This window comes from Danaus plexippus, chromosome 25 (genome assembly GCF_018135715.1).
Source record: "Danaus plexippus chromosome 25, MEX_DaPlex, whole genome shotgun sequence".
NCBI classification, from domain to species: domain Eukaryota; kingdom Metazoa; phylum Arthropoda; class Insecta; order Lepidoptera; family Nymphalidae; genus Danaus; species Danaus plexippus.
In genome coordinates, this window is record NC_083553.1 from 5,089,803 (window position 1) to 5,115,479 (window position 25,677).

At 41.0% G+C, this 25,677-nt stretch overlaps 2 protein-coding genes across 4 annotated transcripts in view; one reads left to right on the plus strand and one right to left on the minus strand.

Moving 5' to 3' along the window:
* Window positions 1-206: 206 nt before the first annotated feature.
* LOC116775336 (zinc finger protein ubi-d4) lies at window positions 207-11,725 on the plus strand. 2 transcript variants are annotated; one of them, XM_032668224.2, is made up of 12 exons: window positions 207-311; window positions 442-551; window positions 723-816; window positions 1,033-1,207; window positions 1,509-1,709; window positions 2,322-2,406; window positions 5,446-5,586; window positions 6,376-6,563; window positions 6,974-7,079; window positions 8,850-8,962; window positions 9,114-9,245; window positions 9,687-11,725. In XM_032668224.2, exons 1-11 carry the CDS (start codon window positions 256-258, stop codon window positions 9,234-9,236), a joined length of 1,392 nt encoding a protein of 463 aa, XP_032524115.1. In that variant the 5' UTR covers window positions 207-255; the 3' UTR covers window positions 9,237-9,245; window positions 9,687-11,725. The 2 variants fall into 2 exon arrangements, with proteins under 2 accessions (XP_032524115.1, XP_032524116.1); XM_032668225.2 differs by lacking the exon at window positions 5,446-5,586.
* Window positions 11,726-12,461: 736 nt separating this feature from the next.
* Window positions 12,462-25,677, minus strand: part of LOC116775028 (RNA-binding protein fusilli) — a 51,891-nt gene continuing 38,675 nt past the window's right edge. Inside the window, exons 7-16 of one of the 2 annotated variants that reach the window (XM_061524722.1) lie at window positions 21,591-21,701; window positions 21,246-21,378; window positions 20,004-20,141; window positions 19,233-19,448; window positions 18,342-18,485; window positions 18,034-18,114; window positions 17,833-17,949; window positions 17,585-17,666; window positions 14,421-14,548; window positions 12,462-14,130 (exon numbers count right to left, since the gene is read on the minus strand). In XM_061524722.1, coding sequence (XP_061380706.1) covers window positions 14,038-14,130; window positions 14,421-14,548; window positions 17,585-17,666; window positions 17,833-17,949; window positions 18,034-18,114; window positions 18,342-18,485; window positions 19,233-19,448; window positions 20,004-20,141; window positions 21,246-21,378; window positions 21,591-21,701 — 1,243 coding nt within the window. In that variant the 3' untranslated portion in view covers window positions 12,462-14,037. Of the gene's footprint in view, window positions 14,131-14,420; window positions 14,549-15,467; window positions 17,667-17,832; window positions 17,950-18,033; window positions 18,115-18,341; window positions 18,486-19,232; window positions 19,449-20,003; window positions 20,142-21,245; window positions 21,379-21,590; window positions 21,702-25,677 lie in introns of those variants that run through there. The other variant, XM_032667812.2, reaches the window with a different exon arrangement.

Genomic DNA, 25,677 nt, shown 5'->3' on the forward strand with positions numbered 1-25,677 from the left:
CTCCCTATACGTTTTAGTACTTTTAGTAGTTTCTCATAATACTAAGATATGACAAATATAAAAATAAATATTGTATATTTTATCTATTGGTGTTAATAACTGATTTGAAAGGTAATGAATTTAATGGTTTATAATACTTTAGGTAAGGGAAGCAGAAACATTTAAAGAAACATACTACAATTGCAGCAACACTAACTTATTAGATACGTATATTGAATTGTCAGATATGTCATCGATCGGCGTCTTTACAATAAAATGGCGGCCGCAGAGATTCAAGTTGTAAATTCATCTAATTTAGCGAAAATTGAAAGGTTTGCTAACATTTTGAATCATAATAGTCATTAAGTATTTTATCTTTATCATTGTCATGGATACTTTGTATAATTGTTTACATTTGAATAATTAGCTTTAATTATTAATTGTGATGTCGACGCCTTACAGTTTTCTCAATGACCCCAGCTACAAGGAAATTATTGAAAACTCATCTACATTCAATTCGCGACTATGCGCCGAACGGAGAATGCGGATGCCGTTCATAGACACACAGACAGGTTTGTTTTGATGTCTTCAAAATAAAATGTCCTACGTGATGTAAATAAGACTAACATTACTTTCAATGCGTATCATGTTTTTGTGTTTAAACTGCCTAAATTTGCAAAGTATTGCTGTCTAATTGTACATCATGGTGCCACCCATCATAATGAATACTATTATTTACACAGGTGTTGCCCAGAGCCATTCAAATTTATTTATGACAAGGAAACAAAGAATGCCAGGTGCCAGAGAGGGCCAGCTATACACATATCCATCACAGAGGTAAGTCCGCAAGTCGGAACCAGATTCTGCCATCTTTTATCAGTAGTACTTTACAAAATATTTTCAATAGCAAAACCCACATAATAATAATTAGTTAAATATATAGTTGCTTACAGATGTGAATACTCTTAATATTAATATATATATACTCAAGCAAGTACATATACTTGTGTCATTTTTGTTGCATATATATATAATGTTGAAATTTCTTTTTAGATGGAGAAAAGCCCGTCGTCAATACCTTACTATGTCATCAACGAGGTGGGGCTGGAGTGCAGCAGATGCAGCTGATAATATCGGGGAAGGTGAAAACAGTTCAGGTATACCCGATGGTTTGGTCGGCGAGGACAGTAGAGATGGGTCACAGAGTGCGGCTAAAGATGACCCCAAGGTATGCATTTGGAGTAATAGCAGTTTGTATTTTATTTCCTTGAACTTAAACTCGTGTTATATGAGTAATTTTTCCTCATTTAATAAAATATTGCCATAGATTTTTATGGTATATATGAATCCTTGTTACTAAGTTAAAAGTAAGTAAATACATACTTGCTACACTCATTGCAACTTAATGCTATTAAATATATAAATAATTTTTGTGTTATTTTTAAAACTTTATTTTTTTTATGGAATGTATTGTCATAAGTAGGTGCTATTAAATATAAACTTTATATAACTTTGTGAAATGCATCTAGGAATGGTTCTATGACGAGTTAGCGATGGAAGAAATGGAGACTGGAGAGGAGCCAGACCCTGAATCAGATGAGGATTACTATGACGACACATACGCCAATCGCCGCAAGAGACGAGGAGCCGCGCCATCTGGCCCGGGCTCCCGTGGCGGGCGGGTCAGGAAGTCCCAGCCTGATGACACACCAGTCAAACGGGGGCGAGCGGTGAGTGGCTGATCAATGACAAACAGACATTGATATCACTAAATGGCTTAGTTATATCGCATTATGTGTCGGCGCCTAACTGTAGATGGCAAATTTGTATGGACTTACTCAATAATTAAATGAGCTGGATCATAATCATACAAGGAGCATCTCAAAGTAGCCATAAAAATCCTAGTTGTTCCAAGACGGAGGTCCTGAAGGTAGAAAACCTACTTTCATCACAATCCCTACCAACTCAAGCTCTCTCTCAAATTTTTAATCAATCTGTATGATCTGCAAGCATTATGGTAATGATGAGCAATGTAGGTAATCTTAATGAACTAAATTTTGATAATATATGCAATGTTTTATATAGGTATTGAGATTTAAACAAAAACCTCGTGTTTCTCTCTAAAGACGAAATAATGAAAATTCCAGTACATTAAATATAACACAGTCCCTTATTGATTTATTACTCTTATTCCTCTGTCTTCCCAGTGTTGCCAGTCTGTTTAAGACTAATATTTTATTCCGAATGAAGCAGGATATAGTGTTGTCATCATCAAACATTCATACAAGGTGACAAAATTTTGAATGCAATTGTATACAGGGTGTTATATTTAAAAATTCCAGGGTCGCGGTCGCAAACGTGCTGGAGTACCCGCCCTCTTGCCGTACGAAGTCCCCGGTGATAGCGAGAAGCCCTACGGATGTGAACGTAAGTCCAGAAGACGACACTAGTGTTGTATACTGTCGGTGTAATATTAATTTTATTTATTCATATAAGATAGACGGTAAATAATACAAACTGGCAAATTATATCCGTTATCCTGAATTGTTATAGACCATGTCAACTTATTGTCAAAAATGTATTGATACTTTATGACTAATGTCTGGAACCGACACCAGGTTCTAGTTATAGTAGTTTTTGTTATCACTATACCAATGTATGAGATATATTCAGCGCTGATTGGTTTATACATATTGTTTGTGTCCAATTGAATTGTCAAAAGTTTTAATAGATTTCAAAAAAAATTTTTTTGTTAATATTACATTATATTTGATGATTTTATCACGACCAAAGCTCAAAACAGCCAAATACTTATAAATTTTAAGTAAATATGTGGACAGAAACCAACTCGGAGCTCAGACCCACCCTGTATGTTGAACGAAACTAATCTTTTATCTTATGTATAAGGACCTGCACTTATATACTAGAATATATATTAATATTAACATTAGTTATGGTTAAAAGTAAATAATATCGCGTCTAGATGGAAATTCTATACAAAAAGTTAGGCGATTAGAAGTTTTAGGGTTGTTAGTGAAAATTAGTCACGCGACACCGGTATGAAGCTATTTATTTTGGTCCGAATGAAACGAAAACCTTGCTTTTATTAATAAAAAAAATATACCCGAAAATGTATGCCAAAATGTCTGTCTTAATAGCAATGTTGTATAAATAAATTAATGTATTGTAACGAGTATGTGAATTGTGGAAAGTCGATAAGCTCTTGTCTACGAGTATCTGATGTGTTGCACTGGACCAATTTAAGTAATAAATTTTAAGGAAATAATGTCATTTGATGGGTTCATTGTTAAGGTGGGGGGCGTGCCGTGCCCCGCGGTGTGTCTGACGGGAATTAGTAACATGATCCCTCTTTAATACTGTGTTGCCAAGAAATATTGCCAATATCACAAGCAATGCTGCCTTCAATGATATATATAGTATAGTCCATAGTATTGTATAGTTGTAACACAATTTTCAGCAATCTCTTTTAGTTTGGTGAAACCAGCTTTGATTTTAGATGAAAAAAAAATTGTCACATGTCAACTTGGCTATATAATGTTTTTTTTTATTTGCCCTGAATCTAGATAGATAGTGATCTGAAAGTGCAAGGTCACAAACTTTTAAGGTCAAAAAGTTCTTATATCGTGTTATCGAAAACCGGTTTCCGATTTACTATACCTGGATAAATATTGATATATATACATCAGCTGTTCTCCATACACATAGTCTGTGATAGGACCTCTGGAAAGACTTTGGGGTACGTTAAATCATCAGACACGCGACAGACTCCCAGCTCGAGAGTTTCCCGTTTTGAAGGTCACATACGATATATTGGTGATAGTCGTTCTAACCGACACAGTACTAAAAGAAGGTATCATGTTACGTAAGTCCGCTGTAGATGTCGTCACTGTGGCGTCCTTTAATCATAAAATGTAAAATATATTAGTTTTTAAGAGAATCTCAAATGTAACAGACGATTTCTACTTTAAAAACATTGTTTTTGAACTGTTTTTTATATAAAAAAAAGCTAACGGCCTGGTCCCGTCTGCAGTTATTGTTGAAAATATTGTTAATATTACACTGAGGGTGTGCGACGGGGACGGCCGCGCGTAGGATGTGTGTTGTATGGTAACCGCGCTGTCTGTGCGTGGCCCGCGCGCCGGGGAGCGGAGCGGGAGTCAGAATGCTGTCAATTAAAGAAGTTCAAAAACATTATATTATTAGGGACTAAAATGTAACACCAATTTATATATAGCACTGCCAGATGTTAGGAGATGGCGTGGGCGTAGCTTAGGACTCCGCGCGCCTTGCCGGCATTGGACGCGAGGACTGTATGACTTGTGACGATGATCCGCTTCCTTATTAGTGTCTGTATACCGAACGCCGCACTGTAACCCGCGCTCGAGCTACGACTGACTCGTGTCCCGGCTAGGTTGTAGATAATATGAGCAGTGGTCAGTCGCAGCTCGACGCGCGCTCGTCCCGGAGCGGGCTCGTTGTTCATACAGTGTTATATCAATGTCGTTCAATGCCGTTTGTAACACGTCGTTCTAGATGGTCAGTTTTATAATCTGTGGCGATTGTGATTATTTTTTTTTAAATATCAGTCCATCTAGGAGGACGTCCGACTCGTGTGTCTGTGATAGTGTATTTATTTGATTTCGTGCTAAACTAGGAATTGATTTGTATTGACGGCTGGGGCTCGGCGGGCGCACACCGGGCCGTGTCGTTTAAAGTGTCTCCGGCCGCTTCACTGCTGTGGACGCTCTCAGAGCTCGATTACAAATGTATAATAACGTTCTGTCTTCCATTAGGAGAGTTGTGAATACATGTGTGCGGACAGGCCGGGTGGCGGCCCCGGCCGGAGCTCCAGCCGTCAGGACGCGCCCGGCGTGAAGCGGGCCGCGGGATGTTCTTATATAAGACCCGTAATGTTATTAGCACCCAAAGATTGTTATGAATTTATACAAGAATATTTATGTTGAAGAAGAAAATAAAAACATAGAATGCCAGTGAAATGTTATTTGTTTTACGATTGATAGCTTTAACACGGTGTCTGTCTGACCCGCGGCTATGTCCGACGCGCGTCCGAGCGCGTGTGCTGTATGTGTGTACGCCTCACGGTCGCCTCGCGCGGCCCGTGTGTGGCGGAGGGCGGATCCATTGTTTTGAAGTCATCAATCAAACGACGTCCTCTAGAACCGATCATAGACCAGTCCCGACGGGCCGTCAGTTCGCATGACTCGCATGTATTGATTGATGATGGATAACAGCCGGTCTCCCCGTCGTGGCGCCTCCTCTATGCTCCGTTCTGAAGGCGGTCGCTCCCCTCCCGTAGCTTAAGTCGCTCTATCAGTCGGCTAGCACGAGCTAGCGAGGAGGCCCCGCGGCGGTGAGTGCAGTTCTTGTTACTTGTGTTGATGTTGTGTGAAAAGTTCATGTGATTAATGCGGTGTTTACGAATAGTGTGCGGGGCGAAGTACAAGACGCGGCCGGGCCTGACGTACCACTTCACGCACACGCACAAGGACGCGGCGGGCAGCGACAACGACTCCAGGGACAGTAGGCCCGCCACCTCGCCCGCCGCCGCCGCCGACTATCAAGACAGTTATGTCACATTCCTTAATAACCCCACGGGGAGCGGTGAGTGGGTCTGCGGCACACGAGCGGCGACGGGCGGCGCGCTAGTGTGCCGCACAGCCTTACACGGACCGGGCCACAAAGTCGATAGTCGAAGTAGATATATATAAGAGGCGGCGCATGCCTCGGCCGCGACGCCCGCAGGTAACTAGGCGAGGCGTGAGGACCACTAGCCGAGTGACCGCTCGGCGCGCACTAGTCTCTGCCCGCGGACTCTCCTTGACGCGCTTCCCTTTTACTCTATATGTTGTGCTGATGTAGGCTTAGATGAAATTATATTTTCGTGTTTGGAAACAAAGAGCGATATATATGTGGGGTTCATATACTGAGTGTATGCGAGAATACACGGAGCCCAACACGGAAATATAGTTTCAGTTGAGTGTCTAGTGTTCGTTAGGATATCGCCTCCTGGATTGTATGTAGTTAAAATGATTAACCTCCACACAGTAACCGCTGGCTGCACTTATTAGATTTGTTAACGCAATCTCCCCTCGCGTCCCCTACGGAATGACAGACAAACATTTCTTTGTTGAAAGTATTGTCAGTCTCTATGTTATGTGAATGTAGAAAAAATAACAAATTCACAAATCAATTTAATTAATCCAATCATATATCACAATACCTTTGAACAACGGAGACATACAAATTGGACACTAAACTCGACCTGTCAGCTCAGTTTACACAATTTATCTTGTTTCGTTGGCCTCATGTATAGTTATGTTTGTGTTGTTTCTTAAAAGATGTTTTCGTTTGCAGCCTCCATGGCGGCCCCCCGTCGGCCGAGTCCGCCGCCGCGGCCCGCGTCGGCCGACACGTCGTCCTCGGACTCCGCCCTCGCCCCGCTGGTGCCCCCCGCGTCCTCGCCGGCCCCGACCCCGGCCTCCGCCCCCGCACCCGCCACCAGCAGTGCCGACCTCAAGGATCTCAAGGAACCCGACACTAAGGTATAACAGACTGGGACAAGGAAATTATTTAAATAGTAAATACTTTATCATTTAGATAGTTGAGAAATATAGCATGCTATCAGATATTTTACTGCTTATATCTGTAGCAGTCCAAATAAGAAAGATCAATGTTAAATTATAAACAACAGCGGGCGTCTCAGTCGCCACACCTCGAGGAGTCGGCCTGGCAGAGCTGTGCGCCTTGAACTCATACGATTCAGTAGAATTCAATACTAGTACTAATCGGAATAAAATATGTTTATATATTAAATTTATAACCAAATACGGTAATAGTTGTTCCTGAAGAGCTTATACCTCCATACACACTACACCCACCTCTGCGACTGTCGCGTGGTGCGGTCACACAGCAGATCAGCGTGAGAGTACAGCTGCCTCGTGTATGCTTCCAGGTGTCGCCATCCCCGTACTGCGACTTCTGTCTGGGCGACGACCGCGAGAACAAGAAGACGGGCACTCCCGAGAGGCTGGTCAGCTGCTCCGACTGCGGCCGCTCAGGTAAGAGGCGGGGCCGGCCGCCGCGAGGGGCCCGCGCCCGACGCCAGCTAACGCACGCGCTCGGCGCCAGGACCTACTCCGAGAACGACTTCGACGCCTTCGCCTCGCGGACGCGTCTGCTGGAGCACTGCCAGTACGAGCACCGCCCGCCCGGCGCGCGGAGCCCGTGCGACGCGGACCTCAGGCTGAACGGGAACCGGGTCTGAACCCGCGACCGCCGGCCACGCATCACAACACAGCGACCTACCAAAGTCTAGACTAACGCATACATTCCATATATATACTGTTATATAATATAAATACTAATGTTTGTTTCGTTGTCTTAGTGTACGGAGCACGTCGGGAAGGAATGTCCGACGTGCCGCGTTCTAGCCAAAAAATAATATGATTGTTAAAAAATATAATAGAAATTTATCGGTTTATATTAAGAGTAGACGTTGAGACTATAGCAATGTATAGAGCAGCGGCGGGGGCCGGCCGCCTGTCCCGGCGGGGCCGGCGGATGTTGAATGTTATATATATAAAGTTTCTATATAATATAATCGGGGAATGTGTAATTGTAGTTAGTGCGCGTGTGATGTCCGGTTGCCATGAAGCCAAATTTATATGTGCTTAACGCTCCCCGTATTGGGGAGGTTTAGTGAACCAAAGCCCGTGTCGCTCGGATGTGGGATATAATATATTAGAATATTATCACTGTTATTGGGAATGTCAGCATTGAATACAAAGTGTGGTGTGAGGTCTAGTCACCCGGGAGCTCTCCCCGGCCGCGTGGGCCGCGTGCCCGCGAGCGGAGACACGCCGCATAACATAGAGCTTGGAAGTGCCTTCGAACGTTCATATCCCAAAGAATTGTTTTATCGTTACTTATAAGCAATGTTGGTAGCATTCCTCTCGTTTAGATTTTAATATATACATATATATATATATATTAGTTTTTAAGAATCGATTAACCAAATTGGAGAAATATAGTGATCGGTCTCTGTGCAAGTTGTCTGTTTGAGGATATTATTTGTTTCCTAGATGTAGCACTGACGGCTCTCAGCCCAGCGGTAGACCCATCGTTGGACACACGTTTCAGTTCCTATTTTGTATAGGATTTTCTAGTTGTTCATATCGTCTGTACTGTCTTGTTTAATGTTTTTATTCGGTTAGATATTTTTATTATATGTCTGTTACCGCGCGGTTACGTTTTAATTATTATAGCATAATATACAGCTCCCTCTAGCGGAGCGCCCGTAGTTATATCGTTAGCGTTACAACTCATTGTGTATCAATAGGTTTATGTCGTCCCGCAGTTCGTGGTCGAAGTATCAGAAATGCTAGTACGGAAGTGCATATAGCTAAGGCTGAGGTCAGACGGCGCGTTCGCTGTTAGATCGTTGCCGCCCGGTCCGCGGGAAGCCTGAGTCGCTTGTTGTTTCATATTTTTTTGTACCCTGAAAGTGTTTATGCATTAAACTGTACTCCACACACGTTGTTTCTTTCATTGCCGCTCGCTGTGCTGAAGAATAGTGAAATGCACTTCCTTACAATCATTCTGTGATACTCGTTCCGTTGTTGTGACCGCAATCAGTCTGTTCGTGTCCCTCATATTGTTCTATATTTATTTTCACTATTGTTCGGCACATTACTCACCTTCTGATAACATTACATGAATATATTAATGAAGCTGCCACGTCCGGCTAAGGTAAGATAATGTGCCCTATAACTAGTGAAAATATTACATACATCTTATATGATATGTGACGGGAGCCGCCTTCTCATCAGGTCACCCTACGTGTCTGCAGTTCACCGTCAACATGATCGTGTCGGTGCGCAAGTATCGCTGGCAGTGCATCGAGTGCAAGTGCTGCTCCGTGTGCGGGACCAGCGACAATGATGTTAGTATACATAGTGTCACTAGAGTCTAGACTGAGACCGAGCTGCAGTCTAGACTCAGGCTCGGTCAAAACGACCTCAGACTCTGCAACATACAGCCATAATAATTGGAATTTTGAATGGAAATTCTATAGTGAGTGTTATATATTCCAGGACCAGCTGTTGTTCTGTGACGACTGCGACCGCGGCTACCACATGTACTGCCTGGCGCCGCCGCTGGACGCGCCGCCCGAGGGTTCCTGGTCCTGCGCCCTCTGCATCAAGGAGTTCCACTGAACCGGGGAGGTACACTACCCGACACAACACACCCTGTATGTGACACACAAGTTGTTAATGAAACTAATATTTTCCGGATTTACTACGCTTTTATAAGTATTTTTAAAACTACACACTCCCGACGTTTCGGTTGCTTGATCATCTCGTCTGCCCGTGATCACGGTCGCTGCAAAGTAACCGAAACGTCGGGATTATGTAGTTTCAAAAATAATAGAATAATGCGTAGGAATCCAAAGATATATTAGCTTCATTGAACTGAATACTCGCGAGTCTTAGATCTCAATACATCCTCAAGTATGTTTACACACACATCTACAAGTAAAACGACCTCAATGATTCCTCGTCCGTGTGACGTGCTGCGTGAAGGTTATTGTGTGTAACTTAAAAAACTATTTCGTATTATAATCTGTTCTCTGATAAAATTCATATCGTCATACTCGTGTCTTCCAGGTGCCGGTGCCGCTGCTCCAGAAGCTGCGGGTTGATACGTACAAGATTACAGGTTAATGTTGACTAGAGACGATGTTGCCATAGACATAGTTTAGGCCGTTGTGGAGTTAAGGTTAGAAGAGATGTAAATATAACGTACGCATAGGAACTATTGTAATAAAAAATAAACCTACACATACGAGATCGCACCACCTAGATATACTTAGATATAAAATACAATCAATTATACACACGAGAGATGATAGTTTAAGGTGATCTATAAACTAACTGGGACTGAATTATTTCATTATGAGATTCTGCTTAATGTCGTCCACGTGTACTTAGCAGTGACTGAGACGCGACGCCGGCGGGCCGCGTGACCTTGAATACACAATTATAAGTTAGATATGAACTGTACATAAAACTCAGCGAGGGATGGTCGTCGGTTCGGAGCTAGTGTTGGCTGTACATACATAGGATAGAAGACGGAGGAAAGTGTATGATCCCAGAAGTATTTTAAAAGTACGCAAAAAAATTTAATACTGCTTGTGTGTTGTTAAACATTAATTCACTGATGCTGCGAGCGACACAAAACGGAAGAGTGACGTGTGTGACGGGAACCCATTAAAAAAATAATAGTGCGTGGAGTCCCTCCGCGGAAGAAGCGAAGCAGCAAGGAGTAGAAATTGATAGTTTTAATAAGACGAACTTTATTAACATCACGTACAAGTCACGATTGATCGCCCGCATTCCCTCTCGCTCCGTCTCTTTTTATCCCCCCACCCCTCCCCGGGCGTTAAGCGTTGAACCTTGCTGGAAGTCACTTAAGAAGTTCCACTTCAAAAATCAAACGCGTAGAATATTATCTGTGAGTCGCGTGAGGTGATGATGTTGCGCGGCGCATCAAAACAATAATATACTGTGACAGGCTCGATCGCTGGTAAACTATGATTTAATGTTAGTATGTGATCGACGTGTGACTACGACTCTCTGCCTGTCGCCCCCGACATGTCTCTGTGTAATGCTGTCTACCTCTTACCGGTGCTTGCTTATGTTCTCTAACTCCACCCTCTAGTGCTAAGATCGCTACAAGTATAACCAAATAATAACACAAATAAGAAAAAATCTCCTTTAAAATCAATAAAAATTATTTCACATAATTTGACGTTTTTTTTAGTCAAAAATATTACTATTTATTATATGTTTTATTTTATTTTTTCCACTCACGAGATGTTTTTTATTTGAGTTATTATTTCATACATATTTACGATACGTATTGTATAATAAAAAAAAAAAACGGGTTCCGTACCAAGGTTTTGTGATGTGTTTTTTATTCGCCATATTGATATTAAAGTACAACAATGCCTCCTAATGTTACGCGTCTAATTTAAAGTTATTTTTCGTCGCCAGAGTACATATTTGTGTTTGAGTCGTGTGATGTGAGCTGCCTTGTAAGTTATCATTCCACTGCAGACCCGTCGGCCGCCGGACGCTCGGCCGCCCGACGTCTCGTATATCTGTCTCGTTCCTTCTCGTGCTGCGCGTGTAGACTCTGTGTGCTGTCTTAATGTAATGTTAAATTATGTTTCGCTGTATTGTATAGTATAGTATAGTGTAAGTGAGTGCGAGGTCTGCGAGGGGAACTCCCGACTGGAGCTAGTTGTAAAAAGGAAGGAGGAAGTAAACTGTGATCAGACACTAGTAGGTTGTGATGGTTTGTGGGTTTTATATGATTTTTTTTATCGCTTTTTTTATATGTAAGTGTATTTAAAAAACCGAATTTCGCTTTAATTTTCGAACAATTCCTGCCAGTCTCGATGTTACACGGCCGACGCCGGGGATACAATATGCACACGTTGTTTGTAGTGAGGTCAGACGTATATCTGGCGCTCTGTTCGGTGCGTCGTGTCGTGCGCCGCGTCCCTGTGAGCGGGCGCCTGCTCGGATATCGTTTTCAGTACATCGGAGTCGTTAGTTGTTAATGTAAATGAATAATCCCATCCTTATTGTGTCATAAGTGTGGTGACTTAAAGAATAAAAAAATAAAATTATTCGATTGAGTTGGTTTTATTTTTAACTTAAATAAATTTATACATTTCGTAATGTTTGATAAATTCGTTTGAAGTCTTTCAAACAGTCCCTCCCTGGCACTTCCTAAATTATGATTTTAAACAATAAAGTTATCATTTTGGTAAACCAAATATATTGTCAAATATACTCGCCTGTGCTTCTCTGGAACTCCTTGAGGAAGGTCAAGCTAGCTCTGAAGGTGTTCTGACTGCGCTCGTTTGTATGAACAGAAGTGTAAATTTTCGCACAGATTTTTAAAAGAAGAAGAACAAGAAGTTGAGTTTCAAAGGATATCTATTTCGGGCAGACATTAAGTCAAGCCGCTCTCTTTTCAATTTGCGAAATTAATTTATTAGTCACAAAAATAAAATCTTTTCACGTTTTTATTCTGTACAACAGTAAAATGCAAATCTCGTAAAACAGTTGTATAACATTTGTTAATATCGAAATATTAGTATTAAAAATCAGACTCGGTAGCAGAAATATATCGCTCTTTATAAGTAATTTTTAACATTAATTTAGTACAACTTATTGTGTACGTAGATTGTTCCGCTTTTATTTTATGGAAAAATTTTTGCCAAAGAGACTACATCCCATAGTCCGGAAATATTTACAAGAACCTTTACATTAAAGGCACAATTCACACTAATCGTACTTTTCAGTCGTACTCTTTGCAATCCCTCTTAATTGCGTTACACACGGTGAGTATTAAAAAAAAAGAAAATATAATTGAATTAATATATTTATTCCAACAATTCACTACTTTGTATGATAAACCAAACAGTTTTGGCATTAAACATCGAAATATCTATTTCCTAAACATTGCACATCATATTTCGACTACACTAAAGATAAACTAAGCGCTGGCCGCGGCTCGAGCGGCGCGGCAGACCACAGGTAATAACATATCTCGAGTAAGATTAAAAAAACTATAGACATTACATCGCAGGTAACAAATTTAAATTTATCTAAAAACAAAATCACTTTAAAAAAATATATGTAATCGTATTTTGTGATCTCGTCCTACACGAATAACAATAATATTTAGAATTAAATAATATCTCAATAACATTCATAAATTACAAACCAGATTCGATTCCAGATTATAAAAAATATATCTAACGGGGGCTTGGGTCACGGAACCAACGGGTTTTTAAATTAAGAACATTAATTTCTCATCGTCATGATATTAAAGTCATGGAAAGAAGCTCACCAGGATCATGTCCTCCACGCGCGGGAAAGTATTTTGATAGGGATCATGATGTACATAGATTACAACGGACCTTACCTTCTCCGTGGGGTCCCTCGTGTCGCTTACAGTTAATGATATTTTTAAATAACTACATGTATCGTTTTTGTCTTTGATTTGTTGAAGTCGTGATAATCTTATTCACCTCGAGGCTACACTAACTTATCACAAGACACGAACTTAACTAATGGAAGACATTTTGATTTTGTTGTATTTTTTACTTAACGTAACTTACTAACTCCGCGTGTCCTGTAGCCGCTGTGGGGCGTCACTCGCTATCAGTATTATGATAATGACATTAAATATTGAAGATTTTTTTTTCACTGTGTTCCAGCTCTATGTAACTATCAGTTATAGTTTCTGCTTTTATTAATCTACTTTCAGGGTTATGGCGTATGTATCCGTCATATCTCTAATCTATTCAACTACAATAATTTCCTTATCTATTTGAGCGTTTCTCTTACAATTATTCTACACACATGTCCATCGTTACTCCGTCTCTGTCGCGAGACATCTTTGTGGAAGCTCTTCATTCAACAACGTAATATAAAAACCGAAATCTTGTAACAATTCGTACAGAGTGTAACTCGTAGTATAACTCTAAACTACATCTACAGTTAATATATCATAAGATGTATAATAGTATATATTTTTTCTAATATAATTTAACTAAATAGAAAAATATATTAAGTATTTGTAAAACATCTTTCATTAACAATATATATATATATTAATATCAACACAATCCTAGTCAGCGGACCGTGAGACGTCAACACGAACACGCTTGTTGTATAAAAATAATAATAATAATTTATTGCATATGAAGCGGTCGCCGGCCGAGCCGTCCGCGGCGGCCGGGGGCGGCGCCGGTGAGGCGGCGGCAAGTCATAGAAATACCATGTTCATAAAGAGCGAGCGGGCGAGTGTCTAGTCGTTGTTTGTGAGCGCTTCTGTTATTGTATGTACATGCTTTGGTCTGCGGGCGATACAATCTTTTATTTTATTCTAATCACTAATTTTGAGCGATTTTTGTTTCTTATATCACGTTCGTCGTCAGTTGACCATGAAGATGGGCCACTCGGGACACGCGGCGGGCGCCGGGAGCGGCAGCGGCGACCCTCCACCCACTGACACCACTTCCGGTATCTGAAACGACACGGAGATTTTATATAGTGTTGTACGGGAACAAAAACAATGCAATGGAGAAGGAGGAAACTAAACTATGTTTTCGTCTCGGTCTCTCGACGCTACTGTAATATATGAAACATATTTCTATCTCTTTCTGTCTCTATCTCATATCTCCCTCTCAACTTTGGTTCATCTCGTACGATCTTCACAATTCCCTGAATTAAATTCACGTAGTTTCTCTTTAGTAATGGTTAAACTTATTACGGGTCGACTGTTTTAAGAATATTTTTTATATACATCATAGTTACCATGGTCTGTGGATGCTGTGGCGGGTGGTAGTAGTGTGCGGGGGAGACGGGGGGCGTGGGGTATCCCCAGTACAGGAGCGGCGGGGGCAGCGTCGGCCCCAGGGCGGGGTAGTAGTACGCGACTGGACCTGAACACACGGACGGGTGAGACGAGGCCCGGCGGGTCTTACGCAATATATCACGCCTGTTAGTCACAAGCCGCTCCGGACGGATATTAATTCACATGAAGGTGATTCAGCCTAGGTTTATAATCAAAGTGGGACTCACCGTGTCCGTCACGCATACCACGTCACCCAAGCAGTGCGTTACACCAATACTGTTACAGCCGTGTCTCGCTCCAACCACCAAGCTAGTCAGCGGGGCGCGGCTAACGAGCGCTCGTCTACACCTCCGCGCGACTTCAACTACTTGCATTCTCAGTGTTCGTCTCATTCGTATATGTATCTAAGTCGTTATATATTTATGCATGTATTTATTTATTTACTTTATTTGTTTACTAAGCCACTGTATCGAGCTGCGGAGTGTGAATGTAAGGTGTAAGTTGAAGTCGCTCTGTCCTCTATAGTATAGTATAGTGTCCCCGGATGTACTCACCGCGTGTTATGATGTCACGCTTCACCATAACCCATGATGTCCAAAGCCCCGCACTACACACACTGAAGCCTTACATCGACTCGTTTTAAAACCTTTTCCATGCAAAGGCACAATTTTTTTTTCATCTTCGGTCGACAAACGTCACAAGCGTTTATGTTTCCGCCGGCCTCGCTCGTCTGACCCACATGATTTATTTGGTACCGTCAATGGTAGGATTATTGACTAAGCTGTTAGGTTGAGGAATTGGAGTGATTGTGCCATTTGAGTCGGGAGACGTCTCGGACTCACACGATGACAATATTCGGTGCTCGACTAGGTACATGTGCGTTAGCCCTCTCTGTATAGTGACAGTTAGTTGGTATGCATGTAGATGTTAGGACGGACACGTTCCTCCACGTCTCCCGCAGACGGCACAACCACCGACAACGCCGAGAAAACTAAATAATGAAGATCTAACACGAAAAATTATCGATTTATTTATATATAGATATATAGATAAAAAAAATATAGCCAACTATAGTATAATGTTAACTAGAGGATCTAACAAAAACATTAGAGTCCGCAACTTACAGCTACGTGTTATAGATAGAGACGCGAACGGGCCCTGGACACCGGAGAGAGATGCTCTTACGGAAGATTACAAACGGTTATGACACCCTCGTCCAGTGACGCCATGGAGACAAAGGACTAACAGAGAGAAAAACCTCACACCACGTCCCCCAGTCACTACACGGGTCAATGGAAGAGATACAGCGACCGCAAGATGGAGCCACATCGATACACCAGAAACAGAGACGAAGCAGAGAGAGGAAGCGCGTCCGTGACTGAGGGGCGGAACTAGGACTATCGGAAGACTAAATATAAAGCGAGCGGCGTGACGTCATCGTCGCCATGGCGACGGACCCTTCGCCCACATCGGGGCGCGGCTCGAGCCACCCGCCCGCCGAGTCGATGGCCGAAGAGTCCGTCGCCGTCTTAATAGAATAAACTTTGTAACCACATGACCGTTACGGAAGCCGGATGCCGACACATGAACAACTCGTATTCCAACATTTAAAGTACAGATTATATAAGTTCCAGTTCCGCCGGGCGCGCCGTGCTCTGGGAAACGGATGACCCCGCATGGACCGTGCGGTTACCGGCGACCTGGCATGCTACGGGGGACGTACTGAACATATATATGGTGCACTCACCGCTCATACAAACATGCATTTTCCATAACACGACCCGCCCGGATATTACAATACAAAGCCGGTGCACACTGCGACCAGGCAGACGCCGCACGGAGTGTGGACTGGCTTAACAATCTAATAAACTAGACGATATAATTCATTGTTAGATAACTAGTAATAATTTATATAAAATAACAACATATAATTAGCCATTGCCAGTGAAGCCCAGTACCTCGGTGATGGCAACACCATGAGATATGCCCAGAATATTCTATAATTAAGATACTCCTATGTGGTGTGAGGTATATAATGTGGTGAGACTATGTTATAGGGAGGGGTGAGGGGGGTAGGGGGTGGGGAGAGGAGCGCCGGGAGGTCCCTTGTTAACTTCTTATACTTATAAAATCCGTTCTAAGTACTACATTTTCATCAGACTTTCGTAACAAATGGAATGTCTACGCATTAATCACAACGATATCAAAACAAACACTTACTCGACTTAACAATCAACTTACGCGAACTTACTCTAGCTGTCATCGACATTAGAATATTAACGTTCAACAATAAAAGTCCGGACAAATTCAACAAAAACTTCATCTAAGCGCTAACTTAACCTACGGCTGCAGCTCGTGCTGGGGACACGCGAGCCCTTCCAGAACAATCATATACATACGAACGTCCGCTAGATAGAATGATCGTGACCCGCGGGCGGGGCCTGACACGCGGCTCGCCTGCATCTGAACGGCGGCCGGCGTTACGTGGCCGTGTTTATTATGAAGGTGACGTCACGGACTTCACTAACGCTAGTACTGAGCTTATTGTCATATCAATACCCTGTTTCTTTTCTGTCGAGCGACCCTGTCTGTCTGTCTGTCTGTTGTCTGTCTGTCTGTCATGTTACTTATAAGTTCCCGATCAGGTACCAGGTACCGCGCTACACCCCGGGGTAGTAGGGGTAGGTGGGGAACATGGACAGAGAGCCGGGGAAGGGGCTGGTGATGGTGGGCGGGAGAGCCGCGGACAGCGCCGTGCCGTAGCCCGGGACGCTCGGCAGGGCGGGCAGGGCGCTGTACGAAAACATCGGCCCGGTGTTGGCGTACGAGAATATAGACGGGGACGTGGAGTACGAGAGCATCGGCAGCGGGAGAGACGGCTGGATGTACTGGCGCTTGGCGGGGGACGGGTCGGGGGCGAAGGCGCGGTCGTAGCTGCGTTTGGCGGGGAGGATGGACTGGGGGAGTATGGGGTAGGTCTGAGCGGGTGGGGGCGGGCGGAGGGGCACGAGCGGCAGGACGGGCGGCCGCATGGACAGCAGGAGGTTCTCGTGCTGTCGGGCCAGCAGGCTCTGTTGAGCGATGTGGTGCGCGAGCAGCCGGGGCGCGGGGGGCAGACACGTACCGGGGGACAACACCTTGGGGGGCGAAGGACCCACGCCGCCCGTGAGCACCAGGTTCATGTCGTCCCCGGAGCACTGGAACACCTGCAATGACATAAATCATGTGATTACTGCACTGTAGTTACTCTGATCAAGGTTGCTCTATCCTATTCATCTTCACAAAGTCTTATCATCCAAGCACACTCAAAGTGATGCTTGCTTATTTCTAAACTGTGTTCAGTGTTAGGACACCGCCGTTTATATTCTGTACCTCGATGTATCTCTGTTTCTTGCCGAAGGTCATGTACCGGTGGTGTTTCTGCTGGGCGCAGAGGAAGGCGCTGGCTTCACTGTCCATCTGGATGAAGGCCTCTCCACTCGGGTGACCCTGGATGTTACACATACATTACATTGATCAGTTGAACCCTCCCTGTCACAGCCTGTGCTTGTATCCCTTCTCTCCGTGTCGTACCTGCGCGTTGTAAACCATGTGAACTCCCTGCATCACAATGTTCTTCGCGAACTCGTCCAGGAAGGTCAAGATATGCTCCACCTGGAATATTAGATACACAAACATTAATGTAACATAATTTTTAATATAACTGGTGGAGTGTAGATGAGAGAATTAAACTTTTCATTGACTAATATATTTATATTTATCTTTCTCTTTCAAATAATTTTTCCAAACCTGCTCTAAAGCTACAGTCATTACAAGGAACAAGTTCCGAGGTCAAATGATGAAGTTAAGTATCAGCTGTGGTCCATGATGAAGGGTCTCACCTGCGCCTCATAAGGCAGCCCGCGGAGTCGCACACAGTCTTTGGCTGTACCGGAAGTGATAACGTGTTGTGGGACGAGCGTCACGGGGACCAGCTCCTGGGCACCAGGCGTCTGGCCGCGACTCTCGAGCGAGCGATTTAACACCTGGAACATACACCACCATATATATCGATGGCTTCCTGTCGTTTATCTGATTAGGACCAAAAATATTTTAAAATTTATGAGAGGTAGTAGCCAATAGACATTTTATATATGTCAATAGTAATGCATCGAGACTAGTAACAGGATATAAATTAAATGCATCCGATTCTTACCGGTGTTCCTCAAGAGCAGGCTGTACATACAAAATAATAGTGGATAGATTTTTATTTCACATATAATACAATATTACGTACGTAGAAGTCGTCCGTATGGACTGGCGCCATCTACAATCTCTGACACGTGACTTCATACAAAATACAACTTTCATGAAACATTATTTAGGGAAGTATAGAATTTTTTTTTTGTATCAATCATATCCTATGTCTTGTTTCGGTGTCTGAGCTACGTCACTGTGAAGTTTCATTCAGAACCGTTCAGTAATGTTAGCGTGAACGAGCAACAATCATTAATTTTACCTCCGAGTACATCGGTAGGATTAATACCATTATATCATATAATACATAATTATCTTGAATATTGACTTCGTTTCAATATCCGTGATAGCGCTGATAACTAATTTTGACACTAGCTCAATCATTGATACGATCTGTACTCGAGGACATATCTCTCCACTGATTACACTATTAATGACTTACAATTCCAAACAGGTCATGACGTTTGTTGAATTCCGAAGCATAACTTGTTGATGATCGAGGGTTTTTAATAAAGAATATGAACCAGCGAGCTGACCTGCTGGACCTCAGCGGTTGTGCTCCTGAAGAGCTCGATATATCTGGCTCCTATGAGTTTCCGGTGCCTGGCGAGGGCCTTGGGAGCGTCGGCCTCCTTGCTGAACAGCACAAAGGCGTCCCCGGTGGCCCGGCCGTCAGCTCTGCGCACGAACAGCACTCCGTCCGCACCGTCCAACACCTGCACCGGCTCCTCGCCCGACGAGAAGAACTCCAGCTGTTGACGGAAAATTACATTATTTATAAATAAAACAACGAACTGAACAACTTTCAAAGAACAACGTCTGTGTCATTAATACTAGTTTTCGTGGGCGAACTAAAATGGAGCATGTCTAGGTGTCGTACAGTGCGTGGATGAACCTACGTTGATACTAAGACCTGCTAAATTATATGAACCATAAACTGGAAACGCTCTGTATTTAGTTTGACGACGGAAACTTATAATAAGGGTGCTGGTTTTATTAAGGCGTATAAGTTTTCTAAAAGTGCGTCCGTTCAACATTTAACTTGAACTTGAAACAAATATTCCTTGTACACATTTGTACAGTCGGTTCACGAGTCCCCTACTAAGGATGGCCTCATAACTGTGTGTGCCATAGATTAGAAAGCAATTTTTATAGTGATAATTACATGTAATACTTGTACTTTGTTCATTCGATATAAGTTTTTTCTGCTAGTGTAATGGGTGTACTTCCATCGGAGCTATTACACCATCGTGCTAACACACTCTTCTCTCTTCATCTCTATCACTCTATCTCATCTCGATACTCACAACTTGCTGCGGTGTCGCGTCGTAGGGCAGTCCTCTCATCCGCACTATGACCTGAGCCCCTCGAGATAGGAAGGCCGCAGCCTCACAGGTGGCGCCACCGGCCACTGACAGGAAATCCTCACCGCTGGCGCGGTACACCTAATGTACACGATTAGTATGATTGAAAATCAAGTATAGGAAAAATACTTATTTTTATATTTCAGGCAACGGAAGTTTGATGTTGACATTTCTATTGAATTTAAGTTTTATTAGGTGTAAGTGAAACGTGTTAAATTCAATCTGTGGCCTATGATAGAGTTATTCTGTGGTGTTGCCATTTTTTTTTAATTTCGAATGGATTGTGATTGGCTGTCATTCCACAAATGTGAAAGCGGAAACAAAGTTGTAGGTGTTGAACGCACTATCTCAGTAACAGCCTATGCACTCTTTTCTTGAAGACGTCCAAATTGTAGCCCGAAGGAGACACAATATAAGAAGATGGTCAGAGCATTCCAACGATACATTCCGAAAAGATTAAGTCAAGGTGAACAGACTCCTCTGGGGGGAGAATGCTAGCGGTGGTGTTAAATATCATAAGATTGCCATCACTCTATTAGGAGACGGATTGAAGTGGCAATTAAAATGCTCCGAGTTAGAAAGAGAGGCCATGCTCTCTGTCTAACTTTAACTGATTGGCCTGGACCTAGGACTGGGTTCGTACAACTCCACGACTGTGCCGTATCTGTGTAACTAAGAACACTCGGTACGAGCAGATCGTTAATCTGCAGCAAAAATAGAGTTGCGGACCGCAATGTTCTCAGACGAGCAACCATTGATAACTACTCGAAGTTCAGGTTATCTCAGAAAGACAGAAATCCAGGTAACTGGACCAGGGAATACGCCATAGCTTGAAAGCTTACAATGAGGCTACCATGACAGAAGCTGTCGGAAGCTGTCGAGAAAAAATGACATTATTGTCACTTGTAACACAATTTATGATTATAAGAATCTTGTCCGTGTGTGTATCTATTGACGATTAAATATAATCGCCTATATAAAATTATAAGTTATTCTGACAGAATATCTCTTTAAAGTATGCCGTAGGTTAAAAAACAAGTTCGCTGTAGTGTAAGCGTTTAAACTAGTCTAGACTGTGGTCTGTAGACTTGAATTCTATATAAAAGGGGATGCTTATTAGTATAGAGACTTATTAGTATAGAGCAAAGTCAGACTGAGAACAGGCGTGGTCACGCTGACGCTTACCTCGATGTACCGCGGTCCGATGTGGTGTTTGTGTCTCTTGAGCGCCATGTCCCTGTGTTCCTGAGACACGAAACGCACCAACGCCTCCCCGTTCCGTCTGCCCTGAGGTGATAGACAAAGAGCTACCCCACCCCTGAAGCAAATACAAGTTTTAGAAGAGACAACGAACTCGAAAACTTATAAAAATGTTACTAATACTAAGATTATAAGAAATCACCAATAAAGGTTAAATTCTCATACTGCTAACTTAATTAATTTTAAACATAGTATTAATACAAGTGTTGTATTTTATTGGGATGCTACTATTCTTTTTAGTGTTGGTGGGTTTTGATGTCTATTACTTACTTAGCAACATTGAGTCCCCTGAAGAACTTAGCTATATCCTGGTCCGAAGACTGCCAAGGAAGACCACGAGCTCTCACTATGCAGTTCCCATCAATCTCATCGTCCTTTGAGCTGGAACAATAATACTATATTATAACTTGACACTATCAAATATTTCAAATCTTTTCACGACAACGCGATGAACTAACCGTTTTGAATTTCATCAAAATCTGTACAGACGTTTCCTTTAAAAGTTATTTGATATTTTTTTTTCATTAGTTGAATATTTTTTGTTGTTTTAATAAGAAAATATCATATAATGTAAGCAAATACACATGTTAAGTATGTCGATATATAACACGCGTTTCCTTTGGTCTGGTGTTGTATCTTTGAGATAATTATTGTTTGTTACCGATTTATTTTTATCAGCTAGTCCAATTCCTTAATCGCTCTAATCGGTTAGCGACGAGGTGCTGTAATGTACATATGTTATTTCGTAGATAATGAATCGGTCAAATTAACCGTTCGTATTCCGAATAAATAACTTCGTTTTAACTTTAAATTGTATACATTTTTAACTGAGATAATATTTAATTTTATATGGCGAAGATTAATGTTGTTAAGTTTCTATGGGAGATGAAATCTTAATTTTAAGTTAAAATTAACTTTCATTTCAGTTTAATATTTTATATTAATAAGATAGTTTAGTTTAATATAAACTGTTATTTAGCTTTGGCAATTTTTATAAGCACTAAGTGTTTAGCGATCTGTCTCGTCCTGTATACTTTATTGTTATAAAAACCAATGCAGTAAAAGTCACAGGTCACAGATAGTTAATAATAAAATAAATTTGTTTATACTTCAGTAATTTTACGAGTTTTTTTTTAACGCTTTAAGACTTTTAAATAAATGTAACTCATCCTAAATGCCAACTATAAGTTTCGTTCCTATACTTTGACACTGATAGTATTGATGTGATTTATAAAATAAGTGATATATTAGTGTCTAGCAGTTGAAGTAACTTTAATATCGCGTTATAACGAGAGACAGTGTAGTAATAACAGGTTTAGCAAAACATTTCTAACACAATGATGTCTAAGATTTTCGCGTGTACTCATTTTAATGTAACTAACTAACTATTTTCGGATGCAAAGCGTTTTCTATCATTATAAAACTACACACTCCCGATGTTTCAGCACCTAACAGCGACCGTGATCCCGGTCAGGCGATATGAAAATTCTTAATATAATGTTATTTAGGATAACATATGGAATATCTTTAAAAGGCTATTTGTATTTATCACAGAACCATTCAGATTTAGATTGAATTGTGAGTTATAATAACTTGAGTTATCAGATCGAAAGCCACACGTGAACGCGTCATAAACCGCTGTATTGTACACAGACGTGTACGGTTCACGCTACAGAACAATGGACCGCAGAAACTATTTACTTAATCGTATTCGATACTATATTTTATCATATACTATAGATCGATATATATCTAATACATATTTATATTAATCGATAGTTCTTACTATTAATCAATTCTGAATTCAAACAGCTGTGAGTATATTTGGTAGTTCTGACAAAAAAATATACGTTTTATAGGTGACCAATATAAGTAGATCTATACCGCGCCTCGCTCGTTACGTAAAGAAGCATTGGTTTATAGCTATTTATATACAGTGTTATCTCAATAAGTTGGACAGTTTCTATCAACACAAACAGACAAACAGAAGCTATGTAAATCTAGTTCCTATATATAATATTATTGTTTACTTAAATTACATTTTGTTGTATGTTTTTTTTCATTATAAGGTCCTAGTAGGTATAACACGAGCGTAACAGATCCGGCGCAGCCTTGGAAGACTGAATGTTAGATGCGCTATTATAAAGTTATTCTGTTTGTTATTCAAAGAAATCTAAATTATATGTATATAATGTTTTAATTTCAATAAGATTGTAATATTTTATGTATATAAATTTGCTATATCATTATATAGATAAGATATAATGATGGACCTAATTAATATATATATATATATATATATATATATATATATATGAAGATTTATTTTATATCTGTATCTGACATTGAAGCGAACGGAACATTTTAAGTCTGCTCCTATCAATGTCAAGATAGCGTCTTAACCCTAGGACCTTTCTAACGACCAGCTAACTACTGATTTACATAAATACGTGTTAGTATACATTAAAACTACTTGATACATGTACGTATATATATTTATATACAGTTAGTTGGTCTGCGGATGCGTGAATGATGGAATTACTTTAAGAAAACAAAGTTTCCAACGCTGACGATAGATGGCGCTGTCAGTAAATTTTAATATATTCCTTCCCTTTATATTCCCTTAATTATAATGTATTAACCTATGTCCAGAACATATCACACAGTATCATATCACATCACATTACGACACATCACATCACATCACATCATATCATATAACGTCGATGAATATTTATGAGTAATACAAATATAGCTTTCATAATGACTATAACAAATCGAAATAGTTTTTTCCTCTCAACAAGACCACACGTGTGTGTGTTTGTGTGAATTGTTTCTGAGAAACGGTTTTGAGTGTCGAGGACATAGGAACAAAAGGACGCCTTTAAATATCTACATAATTACTTTTTTTTTCAAGTGTAGGACGATTTTTTTTTTATTTGGGACATGATCCTAACAAGAACGTCAAAAAATACTCAAAATTTCAACAGATCGCGATGATTATTATTGTAATTATATTGTTCTAATGACGAGGAATGACATACATATAGTTTAAAAATAAACATCATTACTAATTGTAAGAGTTTCTCGCCATAGCCCTTGTGACGTCGCTTTGTATGGATCTTGAGATCTTAATATCATCACCAAGTGAATACGTTCAAACTGTAGGCGTTTTCGTTAGCAGTAACTGGTATTAAGTGTAATAGTGTTGCTACCTAACTTGTTTAAAGTTCTGTTAGCGGTTAGACAATGGCTTGTAGTGGACGCTCGAACATAAACACACTTGCCATTCTTGCCGCTATGACGAGTATTTAACACGTTTTGACACTTTTTAATGACAAATAATACTTTATTATTTGTAAATAAGTTTCGTATTCCATGAAAAAAGTTTTATAGAAATCGGTGAAGCAGTTTACGGATGGACGGATGTTTGTGGCTTGATTACGTAAAGTGTAATGAACGGAATTTGATGAGACTTTCCAATGATGTAGTTTGGAACGTCAGAATAAGATATAAATAAAAGATATAATATATATTTTCATTCAATGTAGGTTTAACGAAAGCACTATAATATGCCAGTTGTATGTGTGAAGTTAGGCGAGACAGGCGATAGATGTCGTTGTTCGCTAACGTATCTGTTGCGTTAAGGACCCGTTACTTATCTATGAACACAAAATCAAGACAACCCGAACCAAGTCGCTGCCAGAGACTAATTCAAAACATAAATATTTCAATTAATTTGTGATGACTTTGTTATGATTCTGATTTCTAAATATTTAGTATAGCATAGTTCACGTGACTCTGCTTGGTGTTAAAGTATGCGACGGTATCCTTAACCTTAGCTTCAAATGGACAGTTTGTAGGTTGTTAATAAAAATCTTGCAAATTGATTGAATATTCCGTATTCTTTTATGTACTCCAATAAAGCACGTAAATAAAGAAGTATGACTGTAAAACGGTAAAACATTCAGTTTTATGTCTGATGATATTAACTCTTCCTAAGGATACATGATATATATATTTATATATATATGTATAGTTCAGTCGTGGACTTCAGTCGTGGACTGCAAAATTCCACTCCGAGAGTAATGTGTGGTGCGTATATTAACGAACCGTCAGCGCCATCTATAGCACGTGTCGCGTGACTTCACACATAATACAACTGTCATCACTTGACCCTGCCGTACCTACACGGAATAAAGGCAGAAACTATAGCCTATGTCCTATTCTGATGTCTAGACTACATCACTGTAGAATTTCATCACAATCTGTCAAGCAGTTTTTGCGTTAACGCGTAACAACCAACCATACATCCCAACAATCTTCCATAAAAACATCAGTGAGAAGTGTTCGAGTC

Bases quoted from the DNA above. Each gene is read 5' to 3' on its own strand.
- LOC116775336 (XM_032668224.2), top strand. From the start codon at position 256: ATGGCGGCCGCAGAGATTCAAGTTGTAAATTCATCTAATTTAGCGAAA. The intron at 312-441 runs GTTTGCTAACAT...GACGCCTTACAG, and splicing joins AATTTAGCGAAAATTGAAAG to TTTTCTCAATGACCCCAGCT. The intron at 7,080-8,849 runs GTAAGAGGCGGG...CCTTCTCATCAG, and splicing joins CTCCGACTGCGGCCGCTCAG to GTCACCCTACGTGTCTGCAG.